Consider the following 25,139-nt stretch of genomic DNA (forward strand, 5'->3'; position numbering starts at 1 on the left):
AACCTTCCCTTCAGAAACTTTTAGGATCTTCTCTTTATTCTTATGTTCTGAAATTTGATGAGCAAATACCTAGGTATGGGTATTTTTTTATTCATTTGTTGACAGCTAACAGGCTCTTTTAAAGTAATAAAAAGGGTCACCTTTCCTGCACTTTGGGATATTTGATTATTTCCCTTTCTTCATTTATCTGTTGTCTCTCTCTGGAACTTTTATTGTATGGGACTATATCTCTGTTTGATCTTTCTTATCTCTAAACTTATCATTTGTATCTCTCATGTTCTTGTCTTTTGCACCACAAGCAGAGAGATTTTTCAGTATTATCTTCTAGGACTTTTATTGAAATGCTTATTTCAGTATTCACAATTTTTAATTCCAAAAAAATTATTTCTTGGTTTTTGGTTTCTCTCTATTTTTTACAGCAGTAGTTATTTTATAAATGCAACATTACCTTGGATCCTTCTAAGGACAGTAACTAAAAATAATTTAAGGGGGCACCTGGGTGGCTCAGTCAGTTGAGCATCCGACTTCAGCTCATGCCATGATCTCGCAGTCTGTGAGTTTGAGCCCTGCATCAGGCTCTGTGCTGACAGCTCAGAGCCTGCAGCCTGCTTCTGATTCTGTGTCTCCCTGTCTCTCTGCCCCTCCCCCGCTCATGCTCTCTCTCTCTCTCTCTCTCTCTCTCTCTGTCAAAAATAAATAAACATTTTAAAAAATTTAAAAATAATTTAAGCCCCCTTCTGTTTCTAGAGTATTTCTGTTTTCTCTGGGGTTAACTCTATCAGTTGGCTTTACTGTTTTGTGCTTTGCATTTTTTGTCCTGAATGTCTAGAGATAATCTAGTGTCTATTATGAATAAAGGATTCATTTATGCTTGTAAATAAAAGGTTGATTAATATAGGTAGATAATAAAACTTTTCTCGATATTGTGTAAGTTCTTCCCAACATGCCTCTCCCCTGGATGAAAAGACCGACTATAAGCTGTGAATATATGGGAAGGCTTGCAATTGACTGGCTTTATATTAGGGTGCATGGGTGGGAGCATGGAGATAGGCTGATCCCCAACATATGCCACGGTAAGAAAGCCTTCACTCTGAGGTACCAAGAGCTTCACTAAAGAGCCTCACCCATTCCAGACATATGATTCATGTTCCTTTAAAGAACAAGTCTCTATGTACTAAATACTACTACTGCTTACCACTCCCAAAAAGGAATATTTGATTTTCTTAAAAAGTTAAAAGCAGTTCATATCTAAATCTGGTCAATAAGTGAGATGATAACACTTCTCCAGTAAAAAGTGATGTGTGATTTCCAAGTAATCAGCAGAACCCAACAGGTAGGGATGGTACCAGTCAGACTTCGGGCAGTGGAAGCAACGTCAGATCAAGTGTGTGGCTTCCCTTTTGGACTCTTTGAACAGGCATCATTCTTCCAGCGGGTCAGGTGGAATCAGACACATCCCTCACATCCACACCCCACACAGCAGAAAAGACCACCTGATGAGAAATTGACTGAGTGGCAAATAATGAAAGATAGTGGGAAATGGGGAGCATTGGAGAGACTATGACTTGCCAAGAGAAGGGCCAAACAGAGAAATAGGGGCACCTGGGTGGCTCAGTGGGTTAAGCGTCCAACTTCAGTTCAGGTCATGATCTCACGGTTTGTGGTTTCAAGCCCCGTGCTGGGCTCTGTGTTGACAGGTCGGAGCCTGGAGCCTGCTTTGGATTCTGTGTCTCCCTCTCTCTCTGTCCCTCCCTCCACTCATGTTCTGTCTCTCTCTCTCAAAAAAAATAAATAAACATTAAAAAAATTAATTAAAAAAACAAAAAAACAGAGAAATACGTATTTGCTGACATTTAGGCTAAGAGGCAAACTTTAATAGGATACAATATTTACAGTGTACTTGCACTGACCTAATCACACTACCTTGTGCTATTTCATGTAACCCTTAACAACAGCTCCATGCAGTAGATACAATTGGCATCATCTTGCATCTGAAGAGAAAATGTATATCATAGAGAAAAGAACTCAGGCTATAGAACCAAGTGTTGAGATTCAAATCCAGGTTCCTCCACTTAATATCTATGTCACCTTAGACAAGTTACTTAACATCTCCGTGCCTCGCTTTTCTCACCTACAAGGTGAGATCAATAATGGGATATACCTAGTGGGATGGCTATGAAAATTAAGTTAATTAATACATGTAAAACATTACCTTAAAAACAATAACTGGCCAATAAATGCTAGTATTTGTATTATTATCAGAGGAGCTAAGTAGTTTTCTAGTGGTAGAGCCAAGATGCTAACCCAGATATCTCACACTTCTCAGTCTGATCTTACCTACCACTCTATGTGGCCCTTCCCATGTGGTATAGCAAATGCCCACATGGTGAGGTATCAGGACTCTCCAGAAATGCTCCTACCCAAACATTTCATTAACTACTGTTGACTGAGAATTCTACAAAACAGTAGGTCAGTGGTTTTCAGGGAGATTTTGCTTCCTGTTAAAAATACAAATACACTCCCAGTCCCTCTCAACACTTTAAGTCGTCAGTCAGTCACACTTGAGTGTGAATGAGTTCCAGATCTTTTCACAAAAGCAGTTCTTAATTGGGAGGGTAGTATAGGCAGCTTGATGGGTATCTGACAGCTCTGAAGATGAAGGGGATATGCTGGAGAAACAAAAGGCACAGAGATCAATGATCGGGAGCCTTAAAGGCAAACTTCAACCAGTTATACAAGATAGCATTTAACAGTTTTATGTTTGGTCTCCATTATAGCCCTGGGAGGCAGGGATAACTATCATCCCCATTTGGTATAAAATGATGAAATTGAGGCTCAGAGACACAAAGTGACTTCTCTGAGGTGGTGCGACTGATGATGGAACAGGGCTGGCCAGGTCTTCCAAGGGCACACCTTGACTCTGTCCATGGTCCTGACTTGCCCCTTTCCAGCCACTGCACCGTTTGACCATGGTTTATTCCTGCCCACAACCACTCAGGTGGAGTCAGTCAGTACTGACCAACCCTCACATCCCACACTTCCGTCCAGTCCCTGAAAGCTCCCACAGCGGGCCCAGATTTGTCAAAATAGAGGAAAGAAAAAGAAAGGTCATTGTTTCCAACCATTTGCAAGAATATCTGAGTTAAAAATGGAAGATTTGTCATTTGCATGGTGAAGGGAGGCGGGGAAGAGGAAGCATTGTTAGGTGTTGGTAATGTAAAAACATAAGTATGCTGTTATTTATGTAATTAGTTATTGCTTTCATTATGGGTGCAGTCTTAATGGTTATAGTATTTATGTATAATTACCTTAATATTCACTGAAATTTCCAAGTAGCTCCCTAATTAACTGTCTCAAATATATAATTACATTGCATCTTTACGCAAGACTTGCCTAATTAATGTAGTTACACCACTTCTTTTGTGAATGTGCATTATTAAATGCTCTTTGCATCATTCTTCTGACTTCTTGTAATTCACGCTTTACAAAAATTAAGACCCCGAATTAGAAACCCTCACAAGCAGCCTAATCCAGCAGCAAAGCAGAGGCTCATAGCAACTCTGGAAAAAACAAGGACTTGCTAAGCCTCATTATGAGTTTCTCATTATACAACCTGCCTACTTGGAGGTCAGAGGAGCCTGGGGTAGCCAGGCTCATTAGAACAGACAGCCTCAGAGTGCGGCCCTCAGGTCTCAGCTTTCTTTGTCTACCTCAGGCTGTTGCCCCCAGGGTTAACCCACCCTCAACAGGGAAGGCCACCATGTGTCCTAGGACTTCTGAATGACAGCAGGCTGAGCACTAGCCCTCCATGCTCTTCCAGATAGCATGTCTGAGGCAACCTCTCTTAGGTCTTGCTTTCCTAATCTGTAAAATAGGTACAGTGACAAATGCCTATCTCCTCAAAAAGGTTCTCTAAGAATTCGATGAAGTGATGAACAAGAAAAAGGCTTGAAGTACATAATGAATGTATTATATGACTGCAAGGCATTGTTTCTAGAACCACTCTGCCTTGCTACCAGAGTGGTCTCAGAATATATTGGTTATTCAGTGCTACAGAGCAAACCACCCCAAACTCCGTGGCTTAAAACAACCACCATGTCATTTAGTTCATAATTGTGTGGATGGACAATTTGGGCCCGGCTCAGCTGGGTGATCTTTCTGGGCTGAACCAGGCTCAGCTGTTCTTGGCTAGGCTTACTCTCATATCTGGGGCCACAGCTGGGATGGCCAAGACCCCTCTTCATGTGGCCTCTTGCCCTCTGCCAGGCTAGCCTTGGCATGTTCAGTGCTGGAAGCATTTCCAGCCCAAGATCAAAAGCTACAAGGCTTCTAGACCCAGAACTTGTACAACTTTATTTCCACCACATTCTATTCGTCAAAATACCTCACCAGACAAGCTCAGATTCAAGGGCTGAGGAAATGGGCATCACATCCTGATGGGAGGAATTTGTGCCATCGTTTGCAACTTATCACACCGGCTTACCTCCAATCCCTTCTATCCAGGGAGAAAATAATTTTTCAATTAATCGATATCCAAAGGTTATTGAGCACCTGCCATGGACTTCACATGGCAGAGGGTCCAGTCTCCACCAAGAGATCCCACAGGGGATCCAGAAGAAGTTTAAGACAGCTCACTTCCAAACTACTGAGCTGCAGTTGAAGAGGCAAAGACAAAAAACATGAATGAAACAAAGTATGTGCAAACGAAGAGGCATAGGCTTTAAGTAGAATACAAATGCCCAGAAAGGAGAGACCCAAGAAGTCATGAGAGAAGACTTCATGGAGCAGTCATGGCAAAGAGACCCTCACAGGCCAGGCCAAAGCAGAGTGATGAGAATGACTTGATGCGTAGGAGGCAGTGAGACACTCAGATGAAGGAGAGAGTGAGGTTCATGCTGGAAAGGCCCTTTTGGAGCCATTTGGACTTGGGGGTCCATGGGAAGGGAAAGTGGAGTTTGAACAGACTTGGCCCAAGATCCATGAATAATTATTTATTTAACATCAACCAAACATTTCCCAAGAACATAGGAACTTAACTCTTCCTTCTGATAACCACATAGTTCACTCTTCTAATTCAGATCTCCTTCTCAGGGAGGTTGTTCCCTTGTCCCACATATACTCTCACATGCACACACACACACACACACACACACACACACATCAAACATATACACACAGTCTCACCCCTCACTAACTAACCTTTTACCCTTCTTCATTGTCTTCAGAGAAACTGTCACTACCTTATATTGTATTACATACTTTTGTGTTTCTTTGCCTCTGGTCTCTTTCCTTTCCCCCACAGGATTATAAGTTGTTTGAGGGCAAGGACTTGATCAATTTCGTGTAGAGCTGTATCATCCCCAGCCCCTTGAATACACATGGCACACAGGAGACCCTCAATAAGTATCTGTTGAATGAATAAGGATTAAAAGAATGTATTCTAGGGGCACCTGGGTGGCTCAGTTGGTTAAGCATCCGATTTCAGCTCAGGTCATGATCTCGCGGTTTGTGGGTTCGAGCCCCGCGTAGGGTTCTGTGCTGACAGCTCAGAGCCTGGAGCCTGTTTCAGATTCTGTGTCTCCCTCTTTCTCTGCCCCTTCCCCACTCACGCTCTGCCTCTCTGTCTCCAGAATAAATAAACATTAAAAAAATTTTTTTTTAAAAGAATGTATTCTACATGCCAGGAGCCAATCAGCTAGGTCCAGCCTTCACCAAGAACAGCATCAAAATCAATAACCATAGTGATCATGAGATACTGGGAGAAACAGCATGGTATTTCGGGATTATTCCCTGATTCTATTAACATGGAGGGCAAATCAGCCAACCCCACCAACGTGCATCCCTCCCTACTCACTACTCCCAGCACCTATGCCCTCCAGAAGCTGGCAGGGTGGGGTACATACAGCATGTGAACAATGCTGTCTAGAGATACAGAGCTGGATACATATAATGATTAACATGACCATAAATGTTTTACCATATTTTACTGAGCAGACAACTCAGAGAGAAGAGGGACTTACCCAAGGCCACATAGCTAGTTAATGATGAAAGCGGGACTCAAACCCAGCTCTTTTGGCTTCAGATCTGAGCTCAGCCCACAACTGCACTTGTCACTGCAATACACGCACTGGCTAGTGAGGACTCTAAGCCCCACCTGTACCAAGCCAGGGAGAGTGAGGAAGGCAGGACTTAAATGGTGGGGATGGGGGCGAGGTTTACCCCCTCCCTGTTGTAAGGATGCCATTCACATCATAGGTCATGTAAATAGACTGGAACATAACTCCATAGACTACAGTGGGAATGGTATCCTCCAAAGAGGTGCAACGCAGGAAAAGGCAAGGAGCACACGAAAAACTCAACAAGCACGGTAAGAACTAGGAAGAGAGATTTGGATTTGGACTCAGAAAATGTGGCTCTGGAAATGTAACTCCTAGTTCCATCACTCATCTGCCCGGTGTTCTTGGGCAAAGTCACTCAACAGCCTCAGTTTTCTCATCTATAAAATAGGAATAATATATGCCCTAATTGTTGAAACGCTCTTTGAAAGAATTAAATGAGATGAGGTATATAAAAGCACCCTGTAAAGAGAGAAAGAACCAAACAGCTGTTAGATATTGTCATTCCCTCCATCTTAAATAATGACCCCGTGACCCTAAGGGTCTCTACACTCCTTGTTTGGACATATCTCATCATTAAGAAAAGGTCTTTCTCTTACAACAAATATGTATCAGGTGGCCTCTCTGTACCCAACAGTCTCCTAGGCAATATAGACAGATTTAATAAGAAGTACTTGGCACCTGGCACCATGTTGAAAATTAGCCCAAACTCCTTGACTCACAAACTTGATTTTAGCCTACTTCTGCCACCACCTAGCTCTGGGATGTTACCAAATCACTTCGCCACTTTAAGCCTCACAATCCTTGCTGTGAAAGAAGTTTGGGTTTGACTGGTCATTTTCAAGCTCAAGTTTGAAGGTGTTCTGAAAATATTGTATTGAATTTCATCATTAAAAGTGGATTTAAAAACTATTTATATGCCAGCGGAAAATACACCCTCATATGTATCATGTATCAAATATTAACACATCAGATACTTTCAATTCTTTAACTTGCGTTTTGACTGATTCTAAACTAAGAAAATGCTACAACTCAGAAATTAAGACATTTATTTAAATAATATATTGCTTTTAAAGCACATATCGGGGCCCCATAAAGAATTTCTTTTAAAAAAAGGAAATATACTGACAAAAAGCAGTTTGAAAATCACTGAACTGGATGATCTATATGGACCTCTCTCACTCGGAAATATCTATGATTCTGTGATAAATATAGAACAGAACTCCTGCCTTCAAAGAGAATGAAATCTTCTTGAGACCATCAAAAGCATAATATGATGAAATACAGCACAAGACAATTGTGCGAGCTGTGCCCCGATATCATTTCTACCCTTATCCCACGGCGCTTATCTTCATCCATGGTTGCCCAGAATAAACCTACACTTCCCAGTCTCCTTTGCATCTTGGTGTGGCCATATGACAAAGTCCTGGCCAATGGGATTGTAGATAGGGGTAGAAGTTGCATGCATGTGTATATACACAAAGTTCTCAGTAAGTAAGGGTACTTGTAAAAAAGGCTATCTTGCTTCTGTCCTTTACTCCTTCTGCCGGCTAGAATGTAGAACTCATGATTGAAACTATAGCAGCCACTTTGGGTCATGACTTAGAAGTCTCCTGTTGAGGATGGCAGAGTAATACCACAAAAGGAACTTAGCCACTGGTGATGGTGGACCAGCTACCTGACCTTCACATGAGTGAGAAATAAATATCCATGTATTTCCACCACTGCTATTTAGGGGTTGTCTGCCACTCACAGCCAAAACTAATCCCAACCAATGCAACAACCTATCATTATGTGCTTAACTTCCCCTAAGGAGCCGTAAGCTCTTTGCTATTCCATCCTCTTGAGGCCATGAAACATGATCCTTATTCGTGCTTTTTAAAGAGGCCATCGTTAGTTCCTACAGTAAAAGTGACTGTCAGAGCTGGTTCTTTCCCCTGTGCACTTCTTCTGAGCCTCAGCCCCCACGTGCACAAAGTGGGGCTAATGATCCCCGTCTAACAGGGCTGTTGTAGGAAAAGGTAGGGTGGGGAAATCACTTAACCCAAGCCTCAGCTCCACAAAGCATTTCGAATGTAGCCCTTTCACATTATCTCCAAGTGAGGTATTCTCCTGTCACAGTAATACTCGATTGGATTGGCGGCGGAAGACAGGCACGAGACCTGCACCCGGCTACCATTTGCGTGCGCACGTGTGTGAGGACATAAATCCTGTACCTATCTCGGGATCAGGGGTTAATTTATTGTAAGGCTAATGAGTGCAAGTTTCGGGGCCCCTGCCTCACGCCAACCATTTCAAAGACCTCGAGAGAGACCACTGCAATGAGTTGATGCGATCACACGGTTTTATAAAATTTGCAAAAGTAAGCTCTTTTAGGAAGTGAGAGTCAGTTAAGACATCTCCCTCTTTCTACTCTGACTCCATTCCAACCTTCCCCCAGGTGGTAGAGGAGTGGCTGCAGGCACTGTGGGGACTCAACCAAGTGAAAGCCGAGTTGGCGACACATGGAGTCTGGGTTTTGTGGGAATATATTTGTGTGGTTTGCAATCCCCGGTGTACTCACTGCGAACCGAGTGTCGGAATGGCTCCCACGAATACTCTTAAAGTCACTTCATAACATATTTAAAAATCATATATGAGAAAACCTGAATCGAGGTGTTCCCAAATTTGACAAAATGTGGAACCACCCGTGTGACCTTGGGCGAGTTAATCAGCCTCTCTGTGCCTCAGTTTCCTCATCCATAAAATGAAAATTACAGAGTCTACCTCATGGGGTGGTTGTAAAGATTAAAGATGTGATCTGCAATTCATCTGAAGAACTTCGAACAGGGTCTTGACCTCAGTAAATGCCACTGCTATTAGTAACATCCTGAAATGTGAGGAAGTTTCTTTCTGCTTCCCCCTTGGAGCCCAGGAGCTCTCAACCCTGCTCTCAAGGTTCTCCGGCAAGGGTCTTCGAGTCATGATTGGAAAACCAGTCCTCCTTATTGCCAAAATGTCCCTGATGTACAATACAAAGCATCACAGGAACACAGGAAAAGAGTTGAAGAACATTCCTACAGCGACACCTTTCATGAAGCTGCAGCAAATCAAGCACCCAAAATAAATACCCACCCCAAAACCTCACCCTGAGCACCTCACAAGACAATTCAACATATCGGGATAAGTCACTGAGGTTGATTATTCCGCAAATGAATTTAAGGCTCCTGTGTATATGGAGAGGATGTGCAAGGATGTTTTCACTAAACACGAGACAACCACCACGGGGGTGAATTAAGTCTTATGCCCTTAACACAGGTGATGCGTCAGGCTATTCCCTTTATTCACAACATTCACTTCACCAATCCAACTTCTTACTTCTAGAAAATACAGATCTCCGTGTAATGACGGAAATACCAGGAACTTAGGTCACAAATACGACAGGAAGTGTGCAGGATCTCTTGACAGGCTCCCCTTCCCAGTCTCTTTGTAGTGACTTGAAGATCCACACCCATCCACAATAGAAACTTTGGAACAGCTTTTTCTCTTCAAATGTGTAACTACCAGCTTAGCTAAGAGTCACCTATGATTGTGGAATGGCGGGGGGTGGGGGGAGGACAATGAATTTGAGAAACAGTTTAGGAGGTACAGCCCCTAAGACTTTTCCATGGATTGAATGTGGGATAAGGTGGCCACAAACAGGAAGACACATGGTGAGAGCTCCCAAGGCCTGCTTTCTACCTCCTACTCTTTCAGCTCTTCCTCTTGGCCCCTTGGAGCCCTGAGATTCAGCCCAACCACGCAAGAGGATAATGCCTCCGCTACCTAATCTGTGGAGTGCTGGGAAAATCCACTGAAAGACGTGCGTCCGTTTTGTCAGCAGTCACACACCATGCCAGGTCTGCCCCGTGGCAGGTACGCAAGAGTGAGATGTGAAGAGCGAGTTTTACCGTCACCCCGTCTGAAGTCGGTCTTCTGGACAGGAACATGGTGTGTGGTCAGGGCAGGGAGAAAACACCCCTCCTCACGGGGAGGAATCCACGGCCCCGCTGTGCCACCACAACTACCTGCAGCGTCACTGACTGAATGGTGTCTGAGGAAACAGTTTCCCTACCTGCAGGATCTGGCCCGCACTGAATTAACTAATGAGACTCTTCCTATAGGCCTTTCTCAGGCCAAATTCCCAGGCACTGTCGGCCGTCCTGGTGCCAGAGATCTATTAGAGTCCCCATCGGAGCAACATATGTCTTCTGTGGGATTTCTCTTATTTCGCGTATACAGACAAGCATGGCCTCCACCATCATTGACCGGATTGCTGTACCCGTTCATTTTCTTCTACATGACAGCTCGTGGAGAAATGGTAAAAAGGACCGTGAGCTGTGACACCTAAAAATAATCTCTCCAGGGAGGGTCCGGTGCTTAACAAGTTTAATTCAGCCAACGTTCAGCGAGCGCCAACTTCGTGCTTGTGGCTGCGATGGGTTCCAAGGAAGTGGCACAATCTGAAAGAACTGTGGGTGTTTTGACTGAGTTTACTGCATCTCAGCTGGTTGGCTCCGTCATTACAACACTCAGGCTATGCATCTGAAACATCGCGGTGGCCCATCATGAAACCCAGGACTCATGTATGGAAATTTTTTTCCAATATAGGATTTTTCCATTGTCTTTTCTTTTTTTTTTTTTTTTAGATCTTGTGATGACCAGATAGCTACCAAAATAACCAGTGGCCGCAACATCTGGGAGACCAAACAGACACAGGAAAAATACAGCAGAAGGGGAAGATCCATGAAAACAGGAAACATGGAGAGGAGAGTTTAAAAAGATGTCAAAACAAAGGCGGCCTGGGCGGGCAGTGAGGGAGGAGGCCAGGAGAGAGGCCATGAGTTCATGTGCCGGCGCGAGTTCCTTAGGAGCCTTCAGAGAATTGCAGGGTGATGTAGTGCTGTGGCCACACACAAAAGGACCGCAGCCTTTTACACCTCTGTTTTACACAAAAGTCATGGCCTCCTTCAAAACCAAATAATAGCAACACCACCAACTTCCCTACGTAGGCGGCTAGCCCTGCCTGTCTGAGCCCACCAGCCCCAAGACATTAACAGACGAGGAGCAACCCCAGGGCTGTGGGGTCTCCCGTGCAGAGGCCCTGTTCCAACTTTGTCCGGCCTCATCACAGAGGACCTCCGCAAGCCCCACTCAGCTTCTTCGTCCCCAACTCCCCACACGAGCACTGGGGCAGGGCCGTAACATGTAGTTGCTCAAGGAATAATTGCCCACACTGAACTTAAAATGGCTTTGACCCCACCATCCAATACTCTTCCCACATTGCTTTCATTTCCTTGGCCCAAGTTTTCAGATTCCAACTAGAGCAAAGTAGACATTGGCAGCTGGGAGGGGCACCACCTCCTGCATGGAAGGGGCACCGAGTCAATGATGTTGATTACCTTATAGACAAGTGGAACTTGAAGAGTTGAATGTTGGGGGTGGGTGGCGGGTACCTGGGTGGCTCAGTCGGTTAAGCGTTCGACTTTGGCTCAGGCCATGATCTCATGGTTCGTGAGTTTGAGCACCGCATCAGGCTCTATGCTGACAGCTCAGAGCCTGGAGCCTGCTTCAGATTCTCTGTCTCCCTCTCTCTCTGCCCCTCTCCCCTGCTTGTACTCTCTCTCTCTCTCAAAAATAAATACATAAATAAAAACATTTTAAAACAAAAGAATGGGGGCCTAGAGTTCATCAAGTCCAACATTCTTCTTAGGCATGGACCCTCCACATGTCATTAAAACAGAGAGATTTTGGGGCACCTGGGTGGCTCAGGCGGGTAAGTGTCCAACTCTTGATTTCAGCTCAGGTCATGATCTCACAGTTCATGAGACCAAGCCCTGCATTGGGCTCTGTGCTGACAGTGTGGAGCCTGCTTGGGATTCTCTCTCCCTCTCTCTGCCCCTCCCTTCCTCCCCCCACTCAAAATAAATAAATAAATAAATAACAACAAAAAGAAAACCAGAGAGACTTTAGTTCATGAGTCTCCTGTGCCAGGACATTAGCACCCACAGAGGGATACTTCTTCACCTCCTACCATGGGCCAAGCAATATCTAAATGCTCATTTCTCTTTATTTTTCCTTCAAATGACAAAAAAGACAACCATTACCACCATCTTTCTCTGTTTCCTTCTTCCATGTGCCAAGATAAAATGTACCTTCTGATTCTACTCTTCCTGTAGTTTCCCTGGCTTGTGAACGGCTGCGCAACAGAGATGTGATCTCCTCTCGCTTTGGCAATTAATTCTGAACGTAGCTGCTGATGCCATGAGAAGTTCTCCTCCCAGGGGAGAAAGAAAACATTCAAACCCAAGAGTTAGACATTTAAAACATGGAGCCTTCACTATTCACCTTTTTCAAGAAAAGGGGCAATAGTGGATAGTAGCACCTGTTCCCATGACATCATGGAAGTTTCCTCCTCTGCCTTCAGAACTGGTCACCACCCTGCATGAGTGAAATGAGAAGAGGTTCAGGGTGGTTCTCTGTTCTTCTAATAGTCACACCAACTGGGGTTTAATTGCCAATTTCCCTACCCCTGAGTCTGAGAAAGGTGCGGCCATGGGTCACCAGGATCAAGAGTCTTTAATAACCTCAATAGCACATGGAGCAGGTCCAATGCAGGAAGAGCTTCTGCCTGGGAACTTCCAGGCTAAGCCAGAGACATCCAGCTACCCATCACCCTGGACTGAAAGTTAATCTTTTACATGTCTCTCTTGCCTCCTGGACTCCAACAGGATGGTGATTTAATTATCTGATTCCCCGGCTTCTGACAATAAATGTGTATTTGTGCTAAAGAAACATTAACCTGCGACATGAACAGAGAGGCCATTCGGTTATGGCATTTCCAGGTAGAGGGTCAGTGAACTAACTTGGTGGTTAGGGGAAGTGAGGCATTTTGAGACTGAAATCTCCAATCCAGAGCAGGCACGGACGGGAGGGGAGTGGGCTTGGGTTTCTCCTTTATCCCATGGGAATCTTTTACTTCAGGTTCTTTAAAGTTAAAGCAATGGTGAAAGGAGCCAGGGCGGCCACAATCTCCACCAAGTTCCCACCTCTCCGGTGCCCCCACAGGAGGCCCTCGGACAAGCTGGTGGGGAGACTGCGGCGGGAGGTTTTCGGCACAAAGCGACCTCCCTCTTGAACCCTTCTCACTTCAGGTTTCTTTGAGAGGGTGCCAAGGTTTCACTTGCTGGCGCAGAGATCGGCTCCTTCCCTCAGACACGGTGTGAAAGCAAGGCAGGAGGAGCTTTTGTGGCCTGTTTGACTGGGAGGGGCTGGTGGGGGGGTTCCAACGGTGAGACCCCAGTAGAGGAAGGACCTCAGACAGCTGTCTGCCAAGGCACAGAAGAATGTCTTTCTTACTTTATGAGAAAGAAAACAAACAAACAAACAAAAAGATCTAAGGAAAAGGGAAAGAAAGGTAACCATGGAGCTTTTTCCAAGGAGCCTAAGACAGCTATCTCCGCCAGCCGGAGAGTGGGAAAGCCCAGCTTTGTTCTGATGAAGGGATATGAGGCTTATTTGGACCAGAAAAAAAATCATCCAGTGAATAATCAGATGCCTCTGGACTGGCTACAGAAGGCTCTATCTGGTGGTGTCCATTCTGCCTGCTGGCTTCCTGCAGAGATGAGAGCCTCCCCCAAGGAGACTGCCATTCTCCAAAAGTCGAGTTCTTGGCATGGAGCTGGGGTCCTCGCGATAAGGGATTAGATGGTCTGGGGCCTGCTCTGGCCTTCTCTCTGCCAACTCCATGTGGAATTAAAATGCCCGGAGCTGAGCTGCTCACTCAGGACCTGCCCCCCGCTCCTCTCCCCGTAAATCTGTGACCCCGTGGGTCCCCTGAAGTTGGAAATGAGATCAAGGCCATTGGGAAATGCCTCGCTGAGCTTCCTGGGAGAAAGGAATCATTCCAACTGTAAGACACAGAAAGAAAAACAAGCCCCAAGATGAATTTAATTTCCATTTATATCAGTCACGGCAAGTTCTAGAAAAAGAAGAACTTGTTTCGTTTTATTTTATTTTTTAATGGCCCACGTGATACTCTAAATCAGCAGACAAGGACTTCTCCTTCACTTCCCTGCTACAACTCACACCCAGCCCTGAATAGGGCTCCGGGGTGGGAGATGCAACTCTTAGTAACTGGAACCTTGGTCTACATAAGAATTTTTAAAGGGCACGATCCAACCAGAGGAGGAAACTCCTTTCCCCATGACCCTCTCGGCTTATTCAGCTCCTGGAAAAGAAAGCGGTTAGGCCATATAATTAATAGAGATGAACCTGGCACTCCACTCAGCATTTCAGCTATTGTGAGGGTCCTTTGCAGTGTCTCTAATTTCCAGAGTCTAACGTCTGCAATGTCAACCCGAGGAGGAGCCTTCTGACCCTCCTTTGTCTAGAACGTCCTCATTTTCTCATCTCCCCTTCTCTGCTCTCCTCTTCCTCCTCCCCACTTTCCTCACATCACCCAGACCTCCAGCCTTCCTGCTCCCACCCAGAGGCTGGCACAGAACCACAAAGATGGCGGACTCCCAGCTCATAGCAAGCGGACACAACATGAACCGTGAACTCAAAAGAAGAAATGTCTTTTCTTTCCAAGAAGCCACCACCTGGCTTACCCATCAATTAAGGGGAAAGGGGAAAAATATCTTTACAACCAAAGGAGACCAGTGGCCCACATTTTAGCCTCTAGCAAAATCTGCCACAGTATCACAACTCCGTAAATAACTTGGGGGAACCTCTTGGAGTTGACGGTTAATGTGACTTGATCTCTAGGCGACCTTTGTTTCCAGAAATAATTGTTTTAAACAACACATAGGTATTGCGTGTCTGCCGAAGGCCAGACCTGGATACAGACACTGAGGATAGGAGACTAAAATGCAAACAAAACCTATCCTCTAATAGGCCAATGGATAGTATACATGTAAATAAAATTAAATAAATAAGTAAATAGTGTTTATAACAATAAACTTCAGATAGTACTAAAAGCTATAAAGGAAATAAAAACATGGTAACAAGGTAGAGATGACAGTGGATGGGTGACCACTAATTGACCTTAGGAGGGCAGAGCTGGACCCTTTGAGGATGTGGGCTTGATGCTGAGACCCGAATGATGGGGCGACCCAGGCTCGGAAAGATCTGGAGAAACAGACTATCAGGCGAGGGAACACTGATTGGCAAGAGCAAAGGGAGGTTGAGAGAAGAAGTGACAGAACACAGCTGGATAAACCAACTGAGCCCATTGCTTTTTCAACAATACCAGAACAGTCCCCTCTCTCTCTCTCATGCTTCCCTCCCCCCCCCCAAATAAAAATCTAACATAATTCTTTCTTTCCCAATCTCTTCCCTGCCAGGGCCTCTTGTCTTCTATCAACCCGTTCCTCCAAACAACTCCCCCCACCCCCCCAACCACAGGCCCACTCCCACATATACACACATAGACACACGGAGAGGGCAGCTACGAGCAATGCAGGGACCTCAGAGAGAAAGTGAAGTGACTTCTTCAAGACCTTAAGACCACCCGCAAGTCGGGCACATGACCAAAAACCTGAGTAGAAGGCCTGAGGCAGAGGCGCCATGGCTGGAGACACATGCCAGAGTGTCCGAGGAAAGGGAGGAAGCATTTGCAAGGCTCTTCAGCATGGTTTTGTTTCCTCTTCCTTGGTTCTGTGTGAACAGCCCTGGTTCATAGTGTGCTTTTTTTTTTTTTTCTTTAAACAGATTGTTAGTCCGAGGCCAGAAAGATATCCCGGTGGTTTGAAAACACACTGACTTATTATTTTTTTTTCTTTCTTTGCCCCATTGAAGCAACTCTTCCCTCCTCCTCTGTTCAGGCTGGGCTCACATCCCTGCACCACAGGCTCGTGCAAACTTCCCACCCATGCCCTGCATTTCATGGGAAGGAGCATTCAGGAGGTGGACAGCAAGGGTTTTATTCTACTTGACCATCTCCTAAGGAAAAAAAAGAAAGAAAGAAAGGAAGAAAGAAAGAAAAGAAAAAAGAAAGAGAAAGATGAAGAACAGAAGTTGAGAGAGGCCAGACTAAATGGATATGATCTGAATGCATATTTGTGTTACAACTAATACAACCAGCATCAGAGAGGGGCCAAGATCAAATAAATGGTAAAACCTGACAAAGAGAAGAATAGATGGTATGTGGAGCCATCTGTTTTGGAGGACACCCAAATCTGTCTGAATCTGTGAGGCCAAACTACCAGCTATTCTAAGACGCCCCATTCCAAGAGTGGCCTAATGCGCATCTACACAATCAGTCTCTCTCTCCGTCACTTTGGCTGCAACTTTTTTGTGCAATTAAGTAATTTATTCCTTTCTTCAGCCTCCTGATTCTAATGAATCCGAGCCACAAACAAGCCTCAGTTGCTCCTATTCAAGGAGTCTGATTGCATCTGGCAGTGATTGCTGAAAATCCTGAAGAGGAAACAGGGAAGGGAAGCATATTGTTTGGGGGGGTAATAGGTGAAGACCTGCCTCTCTTGACCTATAATACATTAGTGTCAGTGAACATTTGGCAGCCTTCAGATGATTAGCAATGAAGATGAATCAAGCAAAAAAGAGGTAGAAATCTGCCTCATCTGAATCACCAGAACTGCATACATTTGCATGCTGATTAGCTGTTCTTTTGTCTGTGTTCCTAATTATTATGACACATTATGTCTTCATCATGCAAGATTCTGATCTGTCTTGTTCAAAATGCATGTAGAAAAAAGTGCAGTTTATTGATTCAACATGTAACTTTTATTTTTATGTTTGCTTTAATTAAATACATATTTGATTGCCTTTGACTGCTGTCCTTTTTTTTTTTTTTTTTTGCTCTTATTTATTTCGTCTTGTTGACAAACACACAGGTAACCTTCCTTTATCATTCTCAGATCATTTGGTGCTTGCAGTCTTCCCCCTCTGCCTTCCTCTCTCTCTCTCTCTCTCTCTCTCTCTCTCTCTCTCTCTTTTTCTCAGGTGCTCACTTTCATTTTCTTGAAGAGGCAAAAACAAAGGAGGGAAAGAAAACAAAACGGCATCCCCAGTAACACAGCAGAACTCGGGGAGGGGGGGGTGGTGTGTGGGTAGGGGGGTACGTACAGGCGATGCCCAGAGCAGGGAGGGAAAATGGCTTCAACCTTAAGAAGAGCAAACAAACGTTTGTGACTCTGGAGACAGGCTTTCCAGAGGACCACAGGCAGCAGAAGGGGGTTAAAAATAACATGATCCTGCGAGAGACAGAAAGAGACCCTGTGGCATTCCCATTGTCTTCCCACATTATTGATCGCCAGGATTTGTGAACAGGACGTGAAAACGCCCGCCTCCCAGGTCAAGCCTCCGTTTTTTCCATATGGCCCGATGATTCCGCTGGAATATCTGCAAAAGAAGGGGAGACTGCTTTCCCGATGGGCTCTGCTTAGGCCCAAGTACCCCCCGCCTCTTTCTTGGAAGTCGAAGTGGTACAGGATACTTGGCATCTAACTGGGCCAGACCCCAGAGATTCCTCCAGCCCCAAAGCAGCCAGGAAACCAACATTCCCAGGAGCAAGGTGGAGAATCAGGAACTGGACAAGGAATTCTGGGCGGAAGGCCTCTAGCTCCCCCACCTACAAAGATGCAAAATGTACCAGCATGTACCTCCAGGCCTGCTGGGGCTACTCCCTCCACACGACTGGGGATTCTTTCAGTAGGGGTGGTGGGGAGAGGTGTGGGCAGAAAGAGAAAGGAAAAGATCTTAGCTTCCTGCTGGTTTCAGCCACCCCAAGCCCTGATGTCCTTATCACCCTCCACCCAGGGATATGCTAAGCAGCTGTAGTTAGCACCAAGCTATTTGGCGAATCCAATCAAGACACTTAGAAAGCAAAAGAGCATCACAGAGGAAGAGCCGGATGCAGGAGTAATTGAGTGCGCTGAGGGTCCATGGATGCTCAGAAAGAAAGCAGGGCCCAACCAAATGCAAATGGCTCCTCACTGAAGAGGCATAATGCCCATTGCTCTTCGCTGCTAATGGGCATGATTGGCTGAAAATGTAATCAACAGCTCTGCCCCCAACATCTATCCCTACAGTGAGGGATGATGGAAATCCATATTCATGAGAAAGCAAACCGGCAATGTTTACTGGGTGCAGAAAGGGGGCAGGGCTGGCCTGGGTCAGACAGAGTTCCTTGGGAGCCATAATGAGGCTGGGAGCAGGGAAACCAGTGCTGTTAGGACCCCCGCCCCAGCCCTCTCTCACAGGCCCTAATATGTACACATGGCTGCTGAACCTGGGACTAAAGAGAACACTCAACGTGGCAAATCCATAATTTACCTAAGCAGAATCTGCCCAGTGACAATGGCCTCCGGATGTCTATGTGAGTGCTGCCATCTCACAGCATCTGGTGTCAAAGCACCCATTCCCTCCCCTCCCTTGCCAGCCCACCCTGCAAGCATGGCACATCTATCCCATACGTAGGAACAGATATGGAGCAAATGGTAACAAAAAGCACAGACCTCTGGAGATCCACTTTGGAATCCCTCCATCATACACTGGGTTGCCTAAGCTAAAAATAAAGGCTATCAGGCATGGGACTGATGGAATGGTGTCTGTATTAGTCTGCCCAGGCTGCCATAACAAAATATTACAGACTAAGTGGGCTAAAAAACATATTTTCTCACCATTTTGGGGACTGAAAGTCCAAGATCAAGGTGTTGGCAGGTTTGGTTTCTCCAGAGGCCTCTCTTCTCAGCTTGAAGATGGCCGCCTCTTTCATGTGTCCTCACGTGGTCTTTCCTCATGTGTGGGCATCCCTGGTTGTCTCTGCATGTCCTAACCTCCATGAGAACACCAGTCAGATTGGATCAGGGCCCACGCCAATGTTTCATTTTTCCCTAGCTCGTGCTTTAAGGCCCCATCTCCAAAGACAGTCATATTCTAAGGTACTGGGGCTTGTCTTCAATATATGAATTTTGAAGGAACACCCTTCAGCCCAAAATGGTGTCTCCTCAAAATTCAAATCCACCAGAACCTCAGAATGTGATATCATCTGAGAATACAGCCTTTGCAGATATAATTAGTTAAGATGGGGGGTTGCTTGCTTAGAGGGGCCCTAATGCCAGTGACTGATGTTCTTATAAGAGGAGACAAACATACAGACGGGTAGATACACAGAGAGAACACTGTGGGAGGACAGAGGCAGAAACTGTGGTGATGGCAGTTGTGAACCAAGGAATACGAAGAATTGTTGGCCGACCCCAGGAGCTAAGAAGGGTGAGGAAGCCTTTCTCCCTAGAGCCTTCAGAGGGAGCATGGCCCTGCTGACACCTTGATTTCAGGCTTCAGCCTCCAGAACTATAAGAGAATAAGCTTCTGTTGTTTAAGCAACCTAGTTTGCGGTCATTTGTTGTAAAAGCCATGGGAAACTAACAAAATCATGACGACTGAACCCCACAGAATATCCCAAAATCTCCATGTCGAATTAGACTATCACTTGGGCCAACCACTTGCTCACCACAAGATGGCCACAGATGCCCCAGTGCAAACTGGTCTTCATTTCTCTTCCCTCCTTGGCCTCCCCAAATTCCCTCTGGTAAAGGAGCCAGTAGCAGGACAAGGTTCAAGAGTATCTACAATGGGCACTTGGGTGGCTCAGTCAGTTAAACGTTTGACTCTTGATCTCAGCTCAGGTCATGATCTTGTGGTTTGTGGGACTGAGCCCCCGTCAGGCTCTGTGTTGACAGTGTGGGGCCTGCTTGGGATTCTCTCTCTCTCTCTCTCTCTCTCTCTCTCAGCCCCTCCTTCTTTCTCTCTCAAAATAAATAAATATTAAAAAAATTAAGAATATCCACAAGCAAGACACCAGATCCTGGTCATCTGATCACCAGCCATCTGAAGTCAGAGCCCAAAGAAATACAAGGAGAGAGTCACGTTCAATGAAGTCAGAAATCCAAACTATAAACAACCCAAACAACCTTTTGTCTCTAGGCTGAGGTGTGCCAATCCACAATGACTCTCATGAAATGAGAAAAATAAAGCATTGAGGTTTTATAAAGCTAAAAATGTTTTATGCAAGAGATTCCCCCTTTATTCTGAGATCACGTCCTTTTTATATCTTGGATGCTTAAATGTCCTACCTATTATAAAATGATAGGAATAGGGATGGTAAGAATTTTTCTAATGCTCATTCTTAGCAAAATTAAAAGCTGGCAATTCTCTTGACAGGGTCCCCATTGAAAACTAAAAATCCATGACCTGTTGTTATTTCTTCCAAGAAGCGTCTCCACATTCTTCACTCCCTTGGTACTGATGCATGAATCTTGCATTTTTCATTTCTCATTCACATTTGGCTCTAAAATTGTTCTCTGATTTCTTTCCAAAGAGATTGCAAATAGGTCCCTATCTCCCAGAGATAAGGATCATGACTCTTACATTTTCTATTTCTACTTTTACATAGCACAGACCAGCACACTCAACAGATGCCTAGGAAATGCTGAATGGATCAATAAAAGAATATAAAGTTGGTAAAAACCACTCAAGAAGTTATCAATGGGCCCAGGACAAAGCAAGAATTTATAAAGGTATAATAGGAGATTTGATAGCTTCTGAAGTTCCTTCCCACCACAACTGTCTATGGTTCCTTAGTTTCAGGGGGATGAGAAATAGGCCCAAGTCAGCTTAAATGACAATGAAAAAGGGGATGCCTATGCCACAGACCCACAGAATTCTGGAAGCTTCCATGCTGAAACTGGCCCAAGATATGAGGCAGCTGGATATATATAGCCAGGATCCAACTGCTTCTCACTACCTTTGCCCAAACCACCTTCATCCTTCACCTACACAAATGCACTAACCCCTACAGTAGTCAGAATAATGGCCTTCTGAAGATGAACACATCCTAATCCCCCCAAATTGTGAAGACCTTACATGGCAAAAAGGACATTACAAATGTGATCAATTTAAGGATCTTGAGACAGAGAGATGATCCTGGATTATACAGATGAGGCCAACTTAATCACATGGGTCCTTATATGGGAAAGAGGAGGGTTGGAGTCAAAGAAGGAAATGGGGCAACGAAAACAGATGTCAGAGAAAGAGAGATGACAATGCTGTCCTGCTGGTTTCAAGACAAGGAAAGAAGCCAAGAGTCCAGAAGTGCATGCAGTCTTTAGCAGCTGCAAAAGTCAATGGACTTTGCTGTACAACCTCCAGAAGGAACACAGTCTTGCTTACACCTTGATTTTAGGACTCTGGCCTCCTGACCAGTAAAATAATAAATTTGTGTTGTTCTAAGCCACTAAATTTGTGGTCATTTGTTACAGCAGCAATAAGAAACTAATACATCTCCTTACTGGTCTCCCTGCTTCTGCCCTTGTCCTCCTATGGTCTATTTCTGAACATGAAAGCCAGAGAGAGCCTCTTAAAATCCAGATCAGATCTCATCTCCGTCTGCTCAATATCTTTCTATCATACCCTATGTCACAGTAAACTACGAAGTTCCCAGAACCTCCCACAAGGCCCTGCCCAACCAGCCGTTATAACTTCTGAGACTTCCTCTTTTCCAGCTCCTCCCACTCACTTCACTCTGGACTTGCTGGCCTCCTTGGGGTTCTTGGCTTCCTCCTGTCTCAGGGCCTTTGTATTTGCTATGCCCTCTGTCTAGAAGGCTCCTTCCCCAGGCATCTAGGAGCTAACTCCGACCTCCTTCGTATCTCTCTCTGCTCAAAGAGCACTTTCTCAGAGAGGCCTTCCTGAGGTCCCTATTTAAAGCTGACACCTCCAAACTGAAACCCCCGTCCACTTTCAGTCTCCTCTCCCTACCTAGTATTCTCTATAGCACTCAAACTATCTAGCACACTATATATTCTACTGATCAACTTGTTTATTTCCTGTCTCCGGTAGAACATGTCCTGTCTTCACTAGGACCAGGATTTTTGTCTGTTTCATCTGCAGTGCCAAAACCGTGCCTGGCACATAGTAGGTGCTCAATAAATATCTGCTAAACAGATGATCGCTCCCTGTAGGAACCTATGAGACAATGTCACCAGTGCTGATAAACCAATCATACTAGTCACAGCCAAGTTACTGGGTACCAGGCACTGAGGCAAGCACTTCACTCAGATCGCATGAACTCAGATCACAGAGGCTCTTCCCGGTAGGGCCCTCAAGGGACAAATTCCTCAAGGAACAAAATTCAAAATGTAGGGTGGAAATTGCTGATTTCTGATTATAGTGCCCAGTGGCTCAGGGCAAAAACAGGAAACTGTTTACTCAGCAAAACTGACATCACCACAAAAACTTTGATAAAATGGAATTTGAGCCCATAGCCCTCCAGCTCTGAAAGTTCCTGACCCATAGTAAGTATGCAGTCAGAATCTGCTAATTAGTGTTTTTTTTTTTTACAAAAAAAAAAAAAATCTAATGTCACCTGCCAATATGGAGGGAGATGATACAAGTCAGAAATATGGAAAAATTCATAGAAATACGGGACTTCTGCTCAATAACCCAGCTTTATCGAAGGCCTTCAAGTCCTACCCATCTCCTTATGATAGAGTCCCCAATGTCACAGGTTAGTTAGCTCTAGTATTGTGACTTATAATAAGAAATATATATTTGGTCTTTGGCCCCATTTCTAGCACTGAGCTTTTCCTAAGACAGAAGACAAACATGTGTCTTGTTATGTTAGTGAGGTGACATTTAGAAAGTACCTAAGGATGGGGGCTGGTCTTCAGGAGACCCAGCCACATGACGAGAGGGTTGGAAATTTCAGTCCTATCCCCAACCTCCAGGGAGGAGAAGGGGCTGGAGGTTGAATCAATCACCAAAGGCCAGTGATTTAATCAACCATGCCTATATAATGAAGCTTCCATAAAATCTCAAAGGGACATGGGCGCCTGCGTGGCTCAGTCGGTTAAGCACCTGACTCTTGATTTCAGCTCAGGTCATGATCTCACAGTTCATGGGTTCCAGTCCTGCATTGGGATCTGTACTGACAATGCAGAGCCTCTTGGGATCCTTTCTCTCTCCCTCTCTCTGCCCCTCCCCTGCTTGCTCCCTCTCAAAATAAATAATAAAATTGACTTTTTAAAAAAAGAATCCCTATTAAAAAAAAAAAAAAAAACTCAAAGGGAAAGGGTTTGGAGAGCTCCCAGGTTGGTGAACACGTGATTGGTGATCTGGGGAGAGTGGGATGCCAGGACGGCATGGAAGTTCTACACTCTTCCCAAATACATTGCCCCATGCATGTCTTCCATCCGGATGTTACTTTGTGTCCTTTGTCATATCCCTTTATAATAAACTGATAAATGTAAGCGCATATCTCCCTGAGTTCTGTGAGCCACTCTGGCGAATTAATCAAGTCCAGAGGGGAAGGAGATCATGGGAGCCTCTGATTTACGGTGGGTCGGTCAGAAGCACAAGTGAGAAGCTGGGCTTGCACCTGGCATCTAAAGTCTTGCGGGACTGAGCCCTTAGCTGGTGGAATCCAACGCTGTCTCCTTGTAGATTGTGCCAGAATTGCGTTTAATTGTAGGACGCCACGCTGGTGTCCAAGGACTGCTCGGCAGGGTGGGGAAACAGCCCCCATGCACACATTGGAGTTGGTGACCAGAACCCTTTTTAGGAAGTAAAAGTGCAAATGAGAAGCAGAGCAGGGAAAGGGGGCCAGGATGAGACAGGATGGCGGCACCAATAAGGGGGTCTGGAAGATCTCCTCTCCTCCAAGATTCACAGATGGGGAGGAGTCAAGTGAGAGAGTCTTGTCAGGTGGGACAGGGATGCCAGGAGAAGTCGCTGCTTTCTGATTCTCCCCATGGGTCTCATCTGGGAAAACGTTTTCTGAAGCAACACAAACTGGCCCGTGACTAACTCCACTCACCGACCTGACTATCCCCGAGGGGGAAGAAAAGGGAATCCCCTCTTCGAGGCCACATGACAGGTGGGAATCTTCTTCTATTTGCCATTGTAATCTCAGGAGTCACTCAAGTCAATAAACAAACAAGTGAAAAGATTCAGCGAGGTGTAAAAATAGATTTGCACAGGGCAGACAACTGCGCATTCCATTTATTTACCTCTTCTAACAAACCGATACCTGGGGTGACATTTATTAATAAACGGCATTACCAGGTGCCTGATATGTGGCTCACAGAAATTAATTACCCAGCCCATGGTAAAACCATAACAAGCCTGCAGTGCTGTAACATTTGTGCTAATTGGAAATGAGATAAGTACTGTGGGTGCAATTTGCATTCAATGCAGTGTATTAATTATCTTCAGTTCTCTTCATGATAAATATACCTGACTGAACCGCTCTCCTAATTTACCGGGTAATAGAGTTGTAAGTGGGCTCCCTTAGGTAACCAAGGGAAGGCACTGAGTTGTGGGCAAGATGGATACCCTCCGCTTCTCTGAGTACTTGAGCAAGATTAGCTCGTACGCTGTGAGCGGCCTTGCATCATTCCTAGGAACATGAAGTCAACTTGTTAGACTCACCCAGACTCCCAGCCTCAGGCCCTAATCCTTCCCTCTTCCACTAGAGAGGCCGACTGTTCAGAAGCTCAGAGAGTGATAGAAAACATGACGTTAGAAGGGATATATTTTAATCCATCTGACAACTCTCCTGCACACGGAATATTATTAACTCTGCAAGGAAGGGCCTTTTGCTATTCACTGCTCCCATACGAATTCAAAATTGTTTGCATTTGGTTCTGAGTGGGTATGCGTTGAAATGTGTGGTCAGGAAAACACAGCCTTAAAGATGTGGGGCAGTGCCACAGATCAGTGCTTGGGGATGATGGCTTGGAGAAAGGGCTCAAATGACAAACAAACCCAAACTGGGATGTACGGCCATCCCTTAGTACCAACCAACAAGGAAGGCCTGCCTTTCAAGAGGGAAGGAGGAGAAAGACACATCCGGTTATCATGAACCGAAGCTCCCCAACTGTCCGTGGCCGGTACATCTGCAAAGCTTCGGCCTCCCTTTGAACTCGTCAACGTGTGCCTCTGGCCTCCGTGTGTTGAGCAGCATGTAATGAGGGACAG

At 45.2% G+C, this 25,139-nt stretch overlaps 1 protein-coding gene across 5 annotated transcripts in view; it reads right to left on the reverse strand.

The window, feature by feature from the left end:
• The window catches only part of RPS6KC1 (ribosomal protein S6 kinase C1), a 316,680-nt gene that overhangs the window by 52,267 nt on the left and 239,274 nt on the right, over positions 1 to 25,139 (reverse strand). For 2 of the 5 annotated variants that reach the window (XM_042925688.1, XM_042925685.1), the window contains one exon: positions 17,102 to 17,501. The exons of 1 other annotated variant lie outside the window; for it this stretch is intronic. In XM_042925688.1, coding sequence (XP_042781622.1) covers positions 17,455 to 17,501 — 47 coding nt within the window. In that variant the 3' untranslated portion in view covers positions 17,102 to 17,454. Of the gene's footprint in view, positions 1 to 12,552; positions 12,576 to 14,338; positions 14,365 to 17,101; positions 17,502 to 25,139 lie in introns of those variants that run through there. 2 more of the 5 variants (XM_042925694.1, XM_042925693.1) reach the window with 2 other exon arrangements.

This window comes from Panthera leo, chromosome F3 (assembly GCF_018350215.1).
Source record: "Panthera leo isolate Ple1 chromosome F3, P.leo_Ple1_pat1.1, whole genome shotgun sequence".
In the NCBI taxonomy this organism is placed as follows: domain Eukaryota; kingdom Metazoa; phylum Chordata; class Mammalia; order Carnivora; family Felidae; genus Panthera; species Panthera leo.